This window comes from Pogonomyrmex barbatus, unplaced genomic scaffold (genome assembly GCF_055798465.1).
Source record: "Pogonomyrmex barbatus isolate J1 unplaced genomic scaffold, ASM5579846v1 scaffold2, whole genome shotgun sequence".
In the NCBI taxonomy this organism is placed as follows: Eukaryota; Metazoa; Arthropoda; class Insecta; order Hymenoptera; family Formicidae; genus Pogonomyrmex; species Pogonomyrmex barbatus.
The window spans coordinates 13663303-13683513 of record NW_028297116.1 but is presented as its reverse complement, the minus strand read 5'-3'; the positions used below and the strand labels follow the sequence as shown (position 1 = coordinate 13683513).

Sequence of the window (20211 nt, the reverse complement as noted above, 5' to 3'; positions counted from 1 at the left end):
ATGTGCTACTTTGCGTGGCGGCAGCAGCGGCTCCTTTTCTACTCTCATTTCGCTGCCTTACCCGTTTTCATTAAGAAGTTTGGCCCCTTCGAGAAACATCGCAATTTCGAAACATCGCAGCCTTTGAAGATCTGCGGTCGTCTTCACGACTTGATAATTATCGTCGAGAGACGATAATTATCGTCGGTGTTAGAGCATGTTTTCTCTCTCTCTCTCTCTCTCTCTCTCTCTCTCTCTCTCTCTCTCTTTCTCGTACTTTTCATCAACGTAAAATAACAAATGAGAGAGAAAGAAGAAAAAAAAAAACGCAGAAAATAAAACAGTAGCATAATTCGCGAGCTCGTAATTGATTCTGAAACGCGAGAGATTCCCCGCGGCCGCGTTAGCGTATTATTTCAGTACCGCATATCGCGACGCAATTCTGCGAATGCGATATGTCGAATGGCAAAATTACTATTTCGACGCGCGGAGCCAATTATCGTAACCAACGACGTGTTGTAACGACTGCATGTAGTTGCGCACGAGGGAATCGACTATAAACTCATTTTTTTCGGTTACGGTCGCTGTAAACAACGTTATGTTTATTTAACCACTAAAAATTTTGCTAAAAATTTAAGAGATTGGTCGTGATGAAGTAATTGTTAGCCACTTTTCGCACAAATGTGATTATTTAATTAATGGCTGTTCGTGTAATTGCGAAGAATATGAAAACCATATAAATGTATAATACAAAAAGAGATATAAAAAAAGCTATAAAACGTACTAAAATTTGGATTTAAATTTCAGCTCCGAATTACCATATTTTTTCGAATGGACATATATTTCTGTCCAGAAGGTGAACGTCATTTTTAACTTGTAAAGCAAGTTGTGAAAAAATCCGGGCTTATATTTAAAAAATTACCTTTTAGCAGAATGCACTTCTAGTTAATGCTCAAAGCCAACTGACGTGACCGAAATGTTAAAATTATATTTTAATTTCAATTAATGTAAAAAGAGCGCCATCATTGTAATTCGCCATTTTCGAGCATTTCAAGATGTATTACTTTATGCATTATTACAGCGAATCTAGATAAAATAATAGTAAAATAATAATTCTAATTTATTTTTATTTATTTATCTTTTTATTATTATAATAATCCATTTGTTTTATATTGACATATATATATGAACGCATTTGATAATCAATTCAAAATTCTCGTAAAAAAATTATAATTTAACTAGTCCTTTTGTTATTTCCCCTCCCGTGGAATTAAATAGTTCAGTAGCCAAAGCCGCTAGATAATATTTTACAAAAGTAAAATCCAGAAGAACAAAATGTTTTTCTCAATTATCATTCTTGTAGCTTAAGTTCGCTGAAGCCTTCGTAATTTCGTCATTTTAAGTCAGGAACCGTTAACGCACAGCATTTTTAGCAAGAGAAATCTCTCCCTGTGTACAAAGAAAGAAGATGAGAGAAAAAGTTTCGTTAAGGAGCTAGCTAGTTGATAACAAACGCGGGCGGTATATAGAAAAAGTGTGAATTTAAGAAGATGCGACAGGAATCAAGGACTTTTCCCTGTCGCGTGTCGAAGGAACGGCTCCGTCGTGTCGAACAAAACATTCCGAGCCCTCTTCTTCAAAAGCGGGTCCTGCGATGTCGCAGTCGCGCACACGTGTGATCCCGGAATCTCGACGGGGAAATATTTGCACGGGTGCCTCGTCGCTCTTACTCTCCTCGAATGGTGCTCCATAGAGCGGTAACATGATTTCTTTGTTACCTTATTGCCGTCGCAATAGCGCCAGCCGGTAGCTCGTATCTACAGGTTGTTGATTTTGCCATGGATGCAGACATTTCAACTTCTACTCCACTGCAACCACTCCGCACGCTCCCCCTCCCTCCACTTCCCGTTTCCTCCGCCGTTGTCGTCCACGTTGTCATCCTTCCCTTCCGTCATCCGTTGCTTCCATCTGTTCTCTTCCTCCTTCTTCCCATCTAGTCGTCCCTCCTTCGCCAAGTCATTTTGATTCCTTGCATAGATACGGAAGGCCAATTTACCGCAGCGGACTCTCATTTCTTCATCGAGTGTCATCGAACAGGTATGGTTCTTTCATCATTCCGCGGCATAAAGAACGAAGAGCCTTTTTAACTAGCGAAGAGAGTCACGCACCGCATTTTTATCGGGATCGGTCGTTCGTTTCTTGAATCGTAAGATAATCACACGAGAATTTCTGTAAATAAATTAGCGCGTTAGTCGTGGCAGACAAAACCATATTCTTTTTTAAATGAGTGAGAATTAGCATTATATATATATATATATATATCCACGAGAAAGTCTCGTTTAATAAAATTCTGGAGTAAATTTAAATAGCGCGTGTAATTTATTTGTACTGAAATGTACATGAATATTATGTTATTAAAATGTTACTAGACGCAATAGCCACTTCGTTAAATATTCTGTCAAACAAATGCTTTTATTAATTCTCGTGAAGTTTGAAAAGTGCGCGGACACAACAACGTTACTCTGAGAACCGCTTTAATTACGCACGAAACAAAGTTGATAATAATTTTATTCGGAGATATTTCGCCGGCATCTGCGAGCTCAGAAATTTCTGTAATTCTGACAATAACATTTGCGGCCTCTTACGCCTCTGTAATTTAGGAGCACAAATAAACTCATTAAACGTATGCAACATCGTGCTACTTGAATGTCGAATAATTTATTGTGATGATAATCCGGGCGCCAATATGTCGCGTAATGAGTACCAAAGTTCAAATAAATCAAAGATATTGATGTATAAACTGGGCGAATTTATATATTAAAATTACTTCACGAGAATTAATTCCGCATGAGTGGATTCAGCATCAATTTCCAATATCAATTTTCAAATATTTTCATAATGTTACAGTTAAAAAAAAAAGAAATACGAAACCATATTCAGAAATATAATCTGGGGAAATAATTCTATCGGAATAAAGAAGAAAGATAGGAGGTTGAAGAATAAAATTATATAATTAATACATTTCATATCTCTCCTATGTATTCTTTCGCGGAATCGAATTCTTCAATTAAGGACATGTTTATTGGTTTTATTGAAAAACGATAACGACGATATCACATGCTGATGCAATTAAGCATCATCCGATTGCTTAAAATATACAGAATTATTTTATATTACATTACATTACCGACATCTTCAACGCGCGAGGGGTTTTCTCGAGTATTAAAATAATACATTTATAAAATAATACATTTATAGAATTATACATTTATAGAATTTATTCTCTTTATTATTTTTCACGGATAACGTTTATTACAACATACTTCCATTCCGGAATATAAACAGATGAACCGTCCGTCAGAATCGAACAAATTAAACAGACAATCTAGCACGTACGTTGATAAAGAAAGGAGACAAACATACGTCTAATCAAAATTAGATGTATGTTTGTCACGAAACCGGTTTATTTGGCCGCAACGTCGAGCGTTTCGTTCCCGGTTAGGTTTCGACCGAGTTAATTGAAATCCTCGCAGCAGTCCGGGCGTTAATTGCCTAATCGAATCGCGAGAGAGTCGCGCGACTCCGGACAGCGCGCGCGGGGCACGCCGTTTGAACCCGCGGCTTTCCCGCCACATTATCGACTAGTCGCGGCGCGCATGTGAACGCGCCGGTGAGCGGGCGGCTGCGCCGTGATTGGCGGACGGCGGCGTACCGGCCGACGCGCGCCGCCATCTTGCTTTCGTTGGCGAGCGAGCGACCCACCCAGCAGCGGCGGGCAGCAGTAGTTTGCGCTCTCGGTAGTATCACAACGGGTGTATCGCGCGCGCCGCATCGAAACCGCATTACGTACGTATACGACGTACGTAGTCGGCCGTCCCGTTTTGCTTCGGACTCGGACTTGGTTTACGACAGACGTCGCGCTGCCTTCGTCCGCTGGAAGAGAGAAAGAAGAGACAGAAAGAGGAAAGCAAGAGCCTTCGACGGAGAGTTCACGAGGTATCCCCGGAGCGGACATTCTCGACGAGAACGTGGGATCGTAGGTGGGCCGGGAAGAGGAAGAAGAAGATGAAGGGGATGCTGGCGTTGGCCGCACTGCTCGGCGTCCTATCGGTCTGCCGGGTGGAGGTAAGAATCCATCATTCTTTCGTCTCACGTATCTGTCTTCCTTTCTGTCTCCCTTTCCCCTCTTCATTTTCCTCACATTCTTATAGTTTTTCTTTTTACCGGAGTTTTTTTTTATAAATGATGGATTGGATAGTCGAAATGAACAGTGAGGGAGCTCGCTCGCTCGCGCGCGATGCTTTCACCCTTGAGCCAGGGAAATGTCAGGCGCAGCAAGGCGCTCTGACCGCGATCGATGTAGTGTGCCGCGAACTCCGCTTTTTCCTTTGCTCCGGAATCAACGTGCCGATACTTCGCCGCGATTCCGGCCAGTACGATGGCGGCTGTCAAACGGTCCGATCAATGACCGTGATGATGCCGCACGTACCGATCGCATCGCACCTACTTAATTTAATTCCGGGCCCTATTTCGTGGAATCACGAAACTCGTTATTATACGTCAGAATAACACGCGAAAATTTTTCTCGCTCCTCGATCTTTCAATTACGCTCGCGTATCAAAACTGACGTGAAGAAATAATTAATAAATTTAACATAAGAACGCAATGTAAGGAAATAATCGATAATTTCGGTGTTTATATTTGCAAACATTTGTTTTAATATTTTAATGCATTATACGAAGTAATTTAAAATCTGCAAACATGCGTGTTTTTAAAAAAAAAACGATCGAGGTCCGTTCAATAACGTTGATTGAATAATCGATTACATCAACGAGAGCGTGACTCTTTGTACATGAAATATATAATCTAAGATATAAATAATATAAATAATATAAATATTGAAAAGCGAACAGAGAAGCTAGGTCTTACGTGATCCTCGTTTCCTGAGGCGCAATTGTATCGAGCAATTATTTATAGCGACTGTAACGTCGGCAGCGCGATATAAAATGCTAGGCTACGCAGTTTCACGTTTACAGTTTGATCAAACCGTTTGTTTTCTATCCATCCCGTGTAATATCGCACAAGTCTCGTAGGTTTTTGAAAAACGGGGGTTTCGATGGCGCAAAGAGATGCACGCGCGACGCTCGTTGTTCAACGTTCATGGAAATTTTAACACGTCCGTGAATGTGTGTGGGTATTCCCAGCGTGGGTGGTGAAAAGACCGTGGGCCGCGTAAAGGAGCGACTTGTATTAGTCCTCGATACCAATCGATTTGACTCTCCATGTCGCATGTCTTTTTTTTTTTGTTATTGTTATTTCCGGATGATTCATTCGAGATAGACATTCCAGCGAATTTTTGTCACAGATAAAAAATATGTTTCGGTTGTGAATCGCAATATCGTATTTCATAAAAATCGCGTACTATGTTTGTGCGAGAGAGAGAGAGAGAGAGAGAGAGAGAGAGAGAGAGAGAGAGAGAGAGAGAGAGAGAGAGAGAGAATATGTGCCATAAATATCAAATCTCATTAAAGAGCATGGTTTGTTGTTTTTTTTGTGTATCCGACTTGTTATGTGAAAGCAATACGCTGCAATTGAGAGTTAATTGGCGCTCCTTTCCGTAAATACAATTAAAAATCGCGAAGAGGACATCCGTAATCTTGAATTAGCCTCGCCATTTCTCTCGCCGCGGCCGCAATTATTACGTCACGTAATACTTTTTTTTTTCTCTTTTGCGTCCCGCAGAGAAATCCAACTTATCAATGCAAGATTTACGTTTCTTCCCGATTTGCGATTTCCCGTCCGATTGACCGCCTCGCCGTGACAACGCATGTCTATTAATATCGCTCCATTAGCCTCGGTAATAATTAACAATGTGACTTCATGTAACAATAATGTAGTTTTGAAAGCAGCCATTTCTGTGTAGCGCGCGATAAAACATACCAATAAACGGCAATATAACAAACAATTTGCATGTCGCGACTGTATCGCTGTCCCACCAATCGATCCCTTGTAATTCGAAAATGATCTGCACCCACGGACGCGGTCGTCGACCATTATGTCGGCGGCGAGAGGCGCGGGGAGAGGCGTTAATTGCGCGTCTAGCATAATGAAACCACGATTCGAAATGTGGAAGAATCGTTTTTAACTACACGCGCAACATTTGCCGTTTCCCCATGCAATCTGGGACTCGCCTATCTCGCGATTAACTGAACTTGGCAAAAATTTAGAGATTGCGTATAATTTCGAGAATGCGAGAATGTCTTAAAAATTATAGTACAGTGACATAATTATAGTAGTGACGTAATTTGAATTCGCGTTAATTTACATTCACGTAATGTTAGTTGCACCGTAAATTAGCGGGGGTACTTTAGGAAAACCATATTAATTATGATCATCATGGAAGTTTAGGGTTAGTTCGTCACATCATCTAGAATTCAATGTAGGTGTTTCAATAATGGTGATAATAATAATAATAATAATAATAATAATAATAATAATAATAATAATAATAATAATAATAATAATAATAATAATAATGAATTAATAAGAGCGATATTGGCAAATGTGAATGTTTAACTACGCAGTACAGTGAGATTTCCGATATTGATGCAAGTAACTAAAGTCCGCGAAAATTTAGGCTCGGCATCATAAATTAACGGAGGCATTCCGAAACTGGAAATTAATTCGTATTCACGGAAATTTGGGGTTTGTCATGCCATATATATTACTGAAACGTGAATGTTCCGATGATGATATTAGCGATATTAACTCATGAAAATTTAGGATTGCGGCTATTGTCATTCGACGCGTACAATAAATAACTGCCGCTTTCGTGTACATGCAGAATCGATATTATCGATTTTCTTTATTTAATTACGAGTAAAATCTATTCTCTCGGCTTTATCGTTCCAGCTATGTCCAGTGTGATAGTTAATTTTTTCCGATATTTGAACGCTGCATCGCCATTTAAATCAGCTCCGTCCGATTTAAAAGCGTCATTTAAATCAGTCACGAGGCAAAAGTGATCATCATCGTATTAATATCTCGTTTATGTTTGGAAGTGTCACGCCCGTTTCACGCACGCGGTCATGCGTACATGCAACTTGTTATATTGACGCATACGCCATATCATCGTAAACTGGTCTTTTGTCGAAAAAAAAAAAAACCGCGGTTAAAAGCATTCGATAATGATGCTTTCGGTAACATCCGTTTCTCTTCTGTTATTTTTTAATCTCGCTTCTCGTTGCATGGTTCTTTAAGCAGATGCACGATGATAACCTTTTTGAAATTGTGATGGCGTACCGTTCTTTTATATTCTTTTAAATTATCAATGGTTAAAACAGCAAAGATTGTTTTATTTAACGGTTTTAATCTGTTTTACTTTATTACGCAAGATATTTGTGAAAATTAGTGGCTTGATATTTGAGTGATACAATTTGTAATTGATACAGAATAAATAATTTTTCTTAATAAAAGTTTGTTTAAAATTCTAAAATTTTTACGACTTTCATGGGTTTAATAATAGCTCTTTTTGAAAAAAAAAAATAAACAAATATTGTTTTAAATTAGACATACATACGTAGTTATGAAAAATTCTGTAATATGTGTAATATGTGAGTTACTAGCGTAGATCGCAGATGGAAATTACGGTGTTTTTCGTTCCTGTATGCAAAATGATTTATGTTACATCATGTAAAAGAAGTTTTTCAAAAAAATATATTACAGTGGATAAACCGTGTGTCACATATTATTAGCATTTTAGTATCTTCTTTTAGTAATTTCGGAAGAACCTTATGAAAAAAAGATTTAATTTTATGTTATGAAGGTGATTTCCATAAAATGTAGATTAAATGAGGATAATATTATTTTTTTTATTCCTTATGTGATAAGAAATAACTCTTTTATTAACTGATTATTTAGTAACATCAATTAATGTTGAAAAAGATTGAGAAATATAATTTATTAAACGTTATGTCCGATTTTTCTGCCCCGATTATTATAGTTTGTATTTGCCTTAATTTATTATCGTGTCGAACAAATAAATTGGAAATTACTAATTTATATATATGTATATGTATATATACACTATTATATTATGTAATTTTTCCTTTTGCCAATTGAAATGAATTTGTTTTGTATAATTTACCTTTACATTTATATTACATTTATATTTCGTTATATTATGTGAGGTAATCTATTCTTTTAAACTAATCGAATTTCTCTGTTTTCTCATCTATGTGCACAAATTAATATGATATTCAATTTGTTTTTGTTCAATAACATAACATAACGTAGCGTGCAAAAGTGTCGTAGCAATTAATTTATACAATTCTGTCAGAATTCAATTTGATATCATGCTTGGATTTATTCACTTTAAATCTATTCTTGCAACATTTAGCGTCTAATTGTATGTGTAATTCTATCCTATAAAGCTGTGCTAAAAGAGAAATGTCAGAAACATCGTCCCTTTGCATTAGAGCCAACTTGTATTAGAGAGAAGATGAAATCTTCCAAGTAAAATCTTCAGGTTACTTTCAAGATAATAATTTACATGAATATGAGGTTATGCAGAATATCTATAGAAACTGCATTTTAGACTCAAAAAATTGTTCTGCATCAAAACTGCTTTTTTAGACTCAAATGAAAAAATAGCAAAGAGAAAAACATATATTGATCAGACAAATATGAAATAACTCCGAATAACGCGTTCACAATATAAAATGTTTATATACTATTATAAGGAAAATAAAAAATACTTAACATATATATCTTTTAACATATAATTTTTAACATATATAAAATAAAAACAGTATTTTAAAAACATGATATAAATAACAAATATATTTTAACTTCTTATTATCGAAATAATTTTGTATCAAGATGAAAATAATTTTATGAAACATTTTTTTCTATGTGATCATTTGATCATCAAGAATCTGGTTTTATCAATTATTATTTTTAAGTAGCAATCGAAAATTAATAGTCGATATTAATATATATATATATATATATATATATATATATATTAATATCGACTATTAATTTTCGATTGCTGCTTAAAAATAACAATTGATAAGTATATATATATATATATATATAATATCAAAATTATATATAATTATATAATTAATATATTATGCAATTAAAATAAGTACTATAATATTATATCACAAAACTATCTTGGTAAATGGATATAAATGTATTGATATAAATAGTTCATTCTGCGAAAAAAATCAATGTCTTGAAAACAAAAACAACTCAATAATAATGTGCAACAGTTCTGAGATTACACATTTTCTTCATTTTGTAACGGTAAAAAAAAGTTAGTTGTATCGCGTTCGCTTTTAGTAGAATCAAGTTAATGAAATAATCTCAGGAACGTAATTAAATGAAACCTAAAAATTGTTAATAATTAATAAGATTATATAATATATATAATATATAATTATACCATGTATGATTGTTACATTTTTTAGGCCTCCATAATAACCATCACGTTCGTCATGATTAATTTTTTTTAAAGTCAGCGATTTCATTTTAGATAATTATATTATTATCTATGTTCACGAGTATATATAAAATAATAAAATATTAATATAATATTTTTAAGACTAAACGATTAAGAAAAATTAATTTTTATTGAAACGATGCGGAAAAGTCTTTGCCGCAAAATGCCACATACAGAAGTCTAGAGAGAAAAAGAGAGAGAGAAATTGTGGTTTTCTACATTTTATTTTATTTAACTTAGAAAAGGATTATAAAAAGATCTTTTATATTTTATTTTACATGACGTAAATATTTTCATGAACATTGGATTTTTAATACTATGAGTTTTCACGTATTGCAGAGCTTTTTCAAGGAAAAATAATTTCCTGCGAATATGTCACCCGCCGTCTTTTTTATGTCAAGTGGAATTAACATATAAATGATTACTAGCGCATGGAATTAAGGGAAAAAACCGGCAAAGATAGAATTTGCCGAAAATATTCGCGAGCATGTGCTTTTCAAAACGGCCTCGCAACCGCTTTTGACAGCTTTTCGCTTGCATGCTATACGGTAAGGGAAAAGGGGGGTGGAGGGGTAGGGAAGGATAAGAGAAAAAAAAACAATACGAACTGAACGGCGGAAAAAAATTCGCATAAATCGTAAATACGACTAAACGCGCGCTTTCTATCGACAAGCGGAAACGAGATGTGAGATGTAAATGTACGGATGATGAATTCTGTATACATGAAAAATATGTGTTTAATCTCTCTACAATGCTACATCGCGTGACAGATAAAATACATTTGACATTACGCATGTAGACCCGTGACGTCGATTACGCATCGAATCCTCACGCCTGGGAGTTGGTTCCAGTTTCAGAAAAAAATCTATTAGATTCATTTCATTTTCAGCGAATGTGACATAAAGTCCATATTTTTGTATTATAAAAATGAATTTTGTATAAAAGAAATTACGGTACCATCAATTTTCAAGTTCAAGATTTTAAATAATTATTTGTGCAAATTTGGATATTTCTTTTCATTGAATTGATAATATAATATTTGTTTATATAATAATTTTTTTAATTAATACTCGTGTTGAAGATATTGAAAAAAGAGAGGTGCATGAATCATTAAAGAAAATTACATGACTCTAGATAAGAAGCCGGAAGTAGTACTTTCTGTGTAAATTATTATGTGTAGGAGAGGGAAGTCGGAGGTTACAGAGTCAAACAGAATCAAGCCACTTAACTTGTTCCCATGGAATTTTTCTACTCTCAGCCGAAGGAACGAGATGTTCCTCGCTGCATTCGCGTGATTCATTCTACACACGTATAATTTATTTCGACTCGGTGCTTTCTGCACGATGCATAATTTATTCCGCCATACAATTTCATTTCGAAACTGAAAATTACCGTCGGCGAGCGAGAACTTTAATTTCGAGGAGACATTTTTCTATTGCCGAACTTGCGGTACATCGATGAAAAATGAACGATTCCTCGTGGCCGTGGAAGTAACGAAGAACTGATGACTGCCGAACAAGGGAAATCGGCGTTGATTGCGCCGTAATTTATTCACCGGTACAGTGATTGCGTCCGCGATTTATTAATTATTCGCGACGCGTCACACGCGTCACACGGCATTACGATGATTTGTGCCGCGGAAGATTCTCCCGTTAATCGCGAACGAATCTAACGACTCTGACCAACTCACAACTAATTCACAACTCGGCGCGGCAACGAGGCAAAAATGGAATCTATCCGCACGATATCCGTTGGCCGGTGAAAGCAAAGTGAAAACCATAATTACTTAGTCCCCTATGCTATTCCGAGATCCAGCATCCGCATGAAAATTATCGTTTCATATCTCAAGATTAAAAGTAGATCTATCAACAAATTTGAAACGTAAAATTCAGCGTTATACGTTATGATTCAAATGTAATTGAAGATTAAAGTATTGTGGTTGTAAGTAAAAATATTCTCTTTTAATAAACTATAAATTAAACTGAAATACATAATACCGAAAAAATAAAGTACTAATATACTATCTTCAAACTTCTTCTTTTATAAATTTGTATAAGCTGATAAGAAGCTGATATGAAGCAATTGCAAACCTATTATAAATTATTGAAGAGTTTACAGTCTGTCAAAATAAAACTCTTGGAAATCGTAGGTTTAAATTTTAAAGAGTGGCTTTCAAAAATATTACTGAAACAATGTCTCGTTAAAATGTATGAGAATTATAGCTATCGGCACATATCAGCATTCGATTAATAAATATGTGCTTGTCGTGCGCTCGATCTTTTTATTGCGACTGTTTCTCTGCGGTCTATGCGGTACGGGACGGGATGGGATATACGGTTTCACCGTCTGCCATCGATGATTTAAATTTCAAAGCACCGTCCGTACTGCCCCACATTATTTGTGCTGGCGCGAGAAAGCGCAGAACTACTCGCAATCGCGAACGTAATCCGCGACGCAAAACGTTTACGGACCCTCGCACATCTATAGGTAGGTGTAGCGATGTAATTTCTGCGCGTTACAGCCAAAGAGAGACGACCGCACAAGGGACACGGCAAATCTGCATTAAGCGTGGCGCAACGAGTTCGCGAAAATCGGCTGAAATAGCTTTTAATACGTCGCCGTTTTCTTTCACCTCCTTGCAATCGTGATTAATCGGGCCAGATTATGGAGAAAAACATATTTCGCAGTCAGAAAGAATTATTTATGGAATACGATACTCGTGAATGAACGACGTGTCGTTAAACGAGAGAGAGAGAGAAAGAGAGAGAGAGAGAGAGAGAGAGAGGGGGGGGGGAGGGAGAGGGAGAGGGAGAGAGAGCTCTCTTTTATAACGCGCCTTGTAAAAGCGTCTGGTCCGCAAAACTTCTGGACAAATGCGAAATTGACGGATTACACCGGATATTTATGGAGATTAAGGTTTCCTCTTAATTCTGACGTTTCTTTCGCGCGGCGAATTTAATACGTCTCTGCGGACGTTTATGCTAAAGCTATCGCCAACAAGAAACAGATTGCGGTAACTTTCCGAATGCACATGAAAAATTTACAATGCATGCATTCCTTATGTCATACTTTGTGGAGAAATTGAAAGATATTATACGAAGAATTCGTCACATCGCCGGAAAATATTTTCATAACAGATTCTCCAGACGAGTGTATTATCGCCGTCTGTTACGTCTATTTTTCTCAGGAATTTTCATAAGTAATAATCTTAAATTAAATTTACAACTTCGAACTAAACTTCGAAACTTCGAAACTAGAATAAATAAGTTAGCGTTTCGATAGAAGGACGGAAATAAAATATCGCCGTCGCGATACCGAAACGACGGCCTTCCGAGGGAACGAGGCCGTGCGTTTTCCAAGTCATGCGAAAGGTGCAAGGAGGCATCTCTATACATCGTCCTTTCGTTGGCACGTAACTTCATTCGGCGATGATAAATACGATTGGATCGCGGTCGATCTCTCTCTCTCTCTCTACGATACTCGCGATAAACTTTGCTGAAATTTCTAAAAGGACGCGGAGATACTTGCGCGCTTGATCCTCCGTATACATTTAAGTAGATTCCAAGGTTCATCCACGCGCGTCGCGTAATGCGTTGCGACGGGCATGCATCGTCGTTATCTGCTCGACGAAGTTTGCTTAATCCCCTTAACGTTTTCCCGTCCGGAGAGACCGTCGTCCTGTCGGTCTTAAAGTACCATTCGCGCAGCACAGATTGCGACTCGTTGCGCAGCCCGCTTAGCTGTCGCCGGCTAATTCTTTAAGGCCGTTAACGAAGCTGCGCTAATAAATCGTAAAAGAACGGCCGTATCGGAGTGCCTCGGTGAGCCAATTCTATAAGTGGAAACGATGGCGTATCATTTATTTAAAAGAGCCAAATCGATACTCCGTCCTCGAGAGACGGGCACGGATTGATCAAATCCTGAGACGTGGAAGGCAATTTGGTCCTTTCATTTGTCGCGAGGAGCTCTGACGATTTTCTCGGGAAAAGATCGGGAAGAGACAGACGGGATGAATTTGAGAGAGAGCGAGAGACTTCTTTTTATTCTTGTTTATACGTCTTTCTATTTTTAACTTCTTCTATGTATCTTTTTATATATTTTATTCTACTTTGCTTGTTACGTAATTATTTCCGAATTTATCATGCCTTGTGACTTACGACCGTCTTTCGACCGTATCGAGAAAGTCAATAATTTGATTCTCTCACATCGAGAGCCGTCGACTTCGACTTGTTTCAGATTGACCCAATTATAGCCCATCAATTTGATCTCCTGGCACGTCTTTAAGAATTAACAGCGTGTTTGAACAATTTTTCAATACGTTTTCTCTTCTGATTCGATTTGTATTAAATTAGGACAGATATATGAATTCGTCTTCCATCGAATCCGATAGACATAGACTGGTCGCGATATTACATTTATTATTAGTAAAATATCAGAATATTTACTTAAGAATCGTATAACGTAGCATGATACTTGTGTAATTCGTGATATTCAATTGCACTTTGACCTTAACTGTAATTTAATTCCATTCGAACAATTTACATATCACGTCGTTAATACCCTTTCAATCTGATTTTGTTCGAAAATGAAAAGTGCCGTCGTATGCTAATTTCGTTAAACTACATGAAGGGAGCATAACTAATTCATGAAACTAAATACATCGCGCCGTTGTAAGTAATTACTTTCGCCTCCTTTCTGCTACCTGCTTTCTGTAGTTTTCCTTCTAGCATCCTTTTTTTTATGTACGCCTACTTTCTACCTTCAGCATTCTTGTTCCTGCGCTATTTTTCTTCCTGTTGCTCTTTGTATCTCTTTTCCTCCTTTCTTGGTCATCACTTCTCTGTTTACTGCTTTTTCTACTTCTTCCTAAAGAAACCGCCTTTATAGCTTCCGCTTTGTACATTCTTGTTTTTTTGTTTCTTTCAACAACACCTTTCTGGCGCTTGTTTCGAAAGTCTGTCGCATGTAATATTGCGTGCATTAGAAGCTCCTCTGCGGTTATATTTCGTAGATGCATTAAACAAATCCCCTTAAATATAATATCTTACGTAAAATGAATAAATAGTTGTTTACGACTATTGTTCGCCGAAGGAACATTTTAATGAGAGTCATTCATTGAACGTGAATCGTTATACGTTAATTCCACTATCACTGGCATCGTAAAAGATAACACCGTTGTTCGCGTCGCGATCATCGCGAAGCGGAGCTTCCTTTGGTTTTGCTAAATAACCATATTCATATATAGATTCATATATGGGAGTTGCTAAGGATTATTTACAGCTATGTAGCGTAAAGTTTCATGTAATTTCTTCTTTTGCGCGCGCATACGCTTGGGACTTGGGATGGGTTTCTCACCGTTCAGCATTTTTCTCCTCGCCTTTTCCGTTGAACGAGAAAGAAAATTGCAAACTTCCTTCCGGCATGCAGTCGGCATGCCGCGGGTTCAAAGTCGCGAGAGAAAAACGAGGGTGACAAGGGTGACATGCGATTGTCTTCTTTTTTTCACATCGCATTATTACGCCGCAAAGACAATGTCGCTGTAATTATTGCATAGTACGCCGTCGTAACTCATTGTAAGACGTTACATCGACTTGACAGATTGCGTCTTCGAGAGGAAAATGTCATCGAGTATTTGGATCAAGAACGAATCTTGATCTTGATGTCATGAATATTACATATGTTATTATCTATTTCCTTATCAAGATATATAAATCTTGATATCATAAATATAAAATATTCAATTTTGAGGCATTAACGTTACACGATAATTTTTAGAGTTATTGTAAATATCGATAAATATCGATACATTGGATATTATTCTAATTGTAATATTATTATGTATTACTACTCATTTTGAAAAATATATGAGAAACATACAAGCTATACGTAATATAAATGCAGGGCAATATCGATTCGCAGTAGTATAATGACTTTTATCGTAGTAAATATCGAGTCGTACGTTTTAATTATTTGCAGTTTGTGCCGCAGCTATATGAGCTATAGTTTTTTCCAACGCACGAAACGTGCATGTATATTTGCTATGATCGATGAATAACTAGAGCAAAACAGAGCACGCCATGATAGAGAGATTACGATCGACTGTGGTGTTTCATAGTACAAGTATACGTGCAGTCTTTACATCACTTATGTTTCAGAGTAAACTAAGGAATTACACGTGCATCAAACTTACACCGAGAAACTAAAAATGAAAATATTTGTCGAAAAGTTACCATTGCAAATCGATTTATCTCTTTTTCGGTCGTACATTTTTTTCATTTGCATATTACGATGCATATTTGCATATTATGATAGTATGGACCAGTGTCAGTTTTAGAAGACTCCGAAAGACTGGAAAATAGTACACGGTTTGCTCGTAAAACGCAAATGTTTCGGCGCAACGCGGTAACGAATTGCAGCAAAGGCGTGGTTTATACGCAGTTGCATCACACCGTCAGATCTGTGTCACGATCTGTGTCTTCGTCTAACTCGCATCTTTCTCGGAACAATGATCGTCGTGGTTTCTTCGAGATAGAACAGATCGTCCGTGCCAACTTTTATAACATCCATTACGTCATGAAGAAAACGCGCGCGCGGCAACGCCTGTTAACACGTCATTCGGGAGTCATCGATGATCGGCACACCTACGTCTTTAACTCCGTCAGTAGCGCTGTGTAAACGTGAATATAATATAATAATAGTATCATTGATCCTTCCAGAGATGCATTGATTGCATTGAACAGCGCGCTATTTGCTTTTTAAGTGTCTTGAAGATTTATATTTTAGAATAAGTTTTGACATAATAGAGAATTATTATAGAGAGCTGTTGTCTGTATTTTTTTTTCTTGAATTAAATAATTAATTTTTGTATACTTGATTTAGTTAATTATTACACATTCTGTCTGGTTTTATTTTTATTTTTAGCATTATTTTCATTAATATTTTTTTTTTTTAACAAAATATATATGTATATATGTATATTTCTAAAATTTTGTCATTACTCTATATAATTTACTCATATTCAAAAAGATTCGTATTTGTTTATTTTTGGAGGACAATATAAATAAATCGACAACTACATATTTCTTTTTTTACACATATTTTATATGTGCCGTTAATATACAATGTAAAGCTTTTACAAATTATATGAGATTTTCCCGAGAACTTTAAAAAGGAGAATTAAATTATCTAATTTTTGTTAAAAGCTCCGATTAATAAATTTTTAAATAATTGTAATTCTATTTTGCTTTTACTTGTTTCGTTAACACGACGTAGAATAAAAAAAAAATATATAAACTCACATCTACAAATAATTGAGTTAAATGCAATGTCGACAAATTTTCCAAGATATATACGCTATTATTACCGTTATTCTTCGTGAACAAAATGCTTCGTTAGCTCGATAATATAAACATTTCAAAACTTCCAGTAATAACGTGATTTGTACTGACATAAGTACTAGTAGTAGAATTCCTTTTTACGACATATTTCTCGCTACATAAATCTGTACCTGACGAGCAAAACGAACTAGAGTCTTCTTTTCTTCCTTATATTTGAAAATTGCTTTCTCCGTTGGAAAAAGGGCCGTCGTTCTGTGAGATTACCGACTACCGCAGGGTTAATAACCGCGGTGATTACCGGTCGCAGAAATCGCGAAGTGCACGCGGTGAGGTCAAACACCTCGCCGAGGCGTATTCTTCGACGAAGTGGGTCGCCGCATTTCTTTCTTGTTTTTTTTTTTCCCTTTTTTTCGGTCGCCGTGGAAAAATCGAAGTCTGAGATAAGGATCGCCGTGAGTCGCGAAGGAAAGTAGCGATGGAAGAGAGAAAGCGCGGCAAGGAAAGCCGCGCGAGCAGCCGGAAAAGGCTGCCGTCGAAGATCTTTCTAACGGTTAAAAAATAGACGGCCGCCCTTTGACGTCAGCTTAGCGGGGTTTCGTCCTGTACGCGATTCGGCCCTGTCTTGTGTCACACGGGTATATCGCTATTAAATTATTTCCGCTCCGCCTGCATTATTTACGCGAACTCGCGCAAATCCACGATTCTCAACGGTAACCGTATCAGTGGCTCCTGAAAAATGTATATTCACATCTCGACTTCAAAGTGAATCAGAATCTGCAATCCGAGTCTTCCTTGGTATATAACGCGGCCTGTCATAGAAGCGACACGTCTAAACATTCCCGTTGAATTTGAGGAAGAATAGAGAGATAAACGTACATTCAGAAAACAATATTTTTCCGAGGTTATTCGGAATTGTTAAAAATAACGAAATTTTTTTACGGGAAACTATATATGTTTCTTTAATTGAATCACAAAATTAATTGAAAATTATTGAAATTTATCCACGGCACATTGTTATCTTTATAAACGTTATATGATATATAATTTATATAATATATTATAATATATTATATGACATGATAAATTATATATCATATAACGCTTATAAAGGTAACAATAATTATGTATATAATATATTATGATACATATTATATAATATAATTTATATTATATATAAGGATAAATATACATAAGTAAAAGAAAGGATGCATTCAACACACATGAATTTATTATTTTCGAAATTAGCTCTCGGGAGCTGAATATTAATTCCTACACGAATGATTATATATCATCTTTTTTTTATCGTTGATCAATGACGCGAGCGAACAAAATTATAAATGTATACATGAATAAGTTATCCGAATTGCCGAGTGAGGTACTTTAGACGGTAGAGTAGAAACAAGTCAACAAGCTCTGTGTTCCCGTTCTGCGAGTCGATTTATTAGTCTCCCCCTGTAGTTTTCCAGAAGGGGGGAGGGCTATCGATTTTACGGGCGGGCGGTGACCACCAGTCACAATGGTGGCTTCGGTCGGCACGGAGGGTAAGAAAATTCGTGTTATATCAATTCAGCGGACGTGCCGGAAGCCTCTCTCGTCGCCGCTGCTTACCGTCGCATTCCGCACACGTTTTTTAATAACCCCGGACGCGACGTCCTCTCGCCTCTCCTGCCTCTGTAAGACATCGTCCTCCCGTCCGAACGCAGGATCGAACGAAGCGTCACCGGAGGAAGCACGAAACCGTTTTGTCGTGACGCGCCGGGACTAAAAATAAGACGTTTATCGATCGACACCGCGATCCTGCGCTACGAGCGAGTCGATGAAGCGATTACACATTGCGACACTTGCGAAAGGAGAACCTCTCCCCGGCAATGTCGCAGAACGTTGGCTGCGTTGCCCGATCTCGCGTCTCGCAGGATTGTGTACCAGAGTGGCAACTAATTCACGAGCGTGTTCCACGTAGGCGGTATTGAATTAAAGCAGGCTGAAAGTTTCCAACGTGGTTCAACACTTTCAAGCCGTACTATTATACCAGCTCAACGATATCCCGGGATTTTCTACACGTTTTTCGTACCTTTTACTTTTGCTGTCACTCTTGAAAACTCTTTGCCGCCTAAGACATTGACTTTTTTTTTTTAATCGCGATATTTAATTTAAATATCATACCTAAATTCGAAAAATTAACTGTTTGAAAAATGTAAAAGATATTCAAATAAATTGTTGAAAGAATATCGGTATTCTTGCGTTTGTAGAGAGGAAAGGAGGAAAGAAAAGAGTTGAGAAAGGAGAGGTCTTCAAGCACATATAAATTTACGAATAATAAATAATTCAAGGCTTAGATTCCTTTTTTTTTTTTATATTTAGAGATTACCCGCACAATGAAAATATTATTTTATTCATTAACGCTCGATCAAAAGCACTTCTTTTATTTTTCCATTTAGAGAGTATGAGAATATCGAATAGATTGACGTGTTTTAATATGCGATAGCTCTTTAACATTCAATTTTAATAAATAAGCTTTACTTTGAAATTTCATCAAAATCAAGTTTTCTGTAAATAGAATAACGAATAAATGTTTCATGATTAATTTTTTCTCTGAAGCTTATAAATTCGCAAATTTGGCTTTTCATTAACAATGGCATATAATTTGAAAATTATTGGAGTACCTCGGCAGTGCCCGCCAACAAGCATCGTCCACAGATTTCACGAATAGAATAAATGCCGTGTGTTTTCCGCCAATCCCGCGGCACTACAATGGTATTACAATGAGCGGAACGTAATATTCTGCTTGAGTGTCTCGCGTTTCGAGGTAATGAATAAAAAATGAAGCGAATCGATCGACAGTTCGGGCCGACGCGATTCCATTATTTCCTAGCGACAACGTCACGGGGAATTATTGGCAGGATCAAGGTTGTTACGGTTTATCGGCGATTATTTCGAGGTATTAAAAATAGGGCGTTGTAACGCGGAGATAAAGGTTTCGTCCGTCGAGTCCCCGAATGGATGATTCGCTCGCAGCTCTGCGGGATCGAGCAGGGTTGCGCGACGGGAGGGTTGGTTGATTTAATAACGCGGCCCGCTCGAGCGAAACACCGCTCCGTCCAGCGAGAGTACCGAGCGATAATCACTACCACCGTTGTGCCACGTGCTAGGCCTGTGTGTCTTTCTGCGGGAGTGTGAGCGAGGGTGTGCCTCGTGCATGTCGTCCGCAGTGAGTACATCGTTCAGAGCCAGCGGTTCCCAAACTGTTCTGAAAATGTTCTAAGAAGATACCAAAAATTATTTTATTATTATTATTATTATTATTATTATTATTATTATTATTATTATTATTATTAAAAGGAAACTTAACAATTTTATTCAAAATGCCGAGCTTTTCGAAAAATGTTG

The 20211-nt window shown here is 37.0% G+C and overlaps 1 protein-coding gene across 4 annotated transcripts in view; it reads left to right on the top strand.

Moving 5' to 3' along the window:
- Window positions 1-3774: 3774 nt before the first annotated feature.
- The window catches only part of Appl (amyloid-beta-like protein), a 45586-nt gene continuing 29149 nt past the window's right edge, over window positions 3775-20211 (top strand). For 2 of the 4 annotated variants that reach the window (XM_011640714.3, XM_011640713.3), the window contains exon 1: window positions 3776-4104. In XM_011640714.3, coding sequence (XP_011639016.1) covers window positions 4045-4104 — 60 coding nt within the window. In that variant the 5' untranslated portion in view covers window positions 3776-4044. Of the gene's footprint in view, window positions 4105-20211 lie in introns of all 4 variants that reach the window. The other 2 variants (XM_089077470.1, XM_089077471.1) reach the window with 2 other exon arrangements.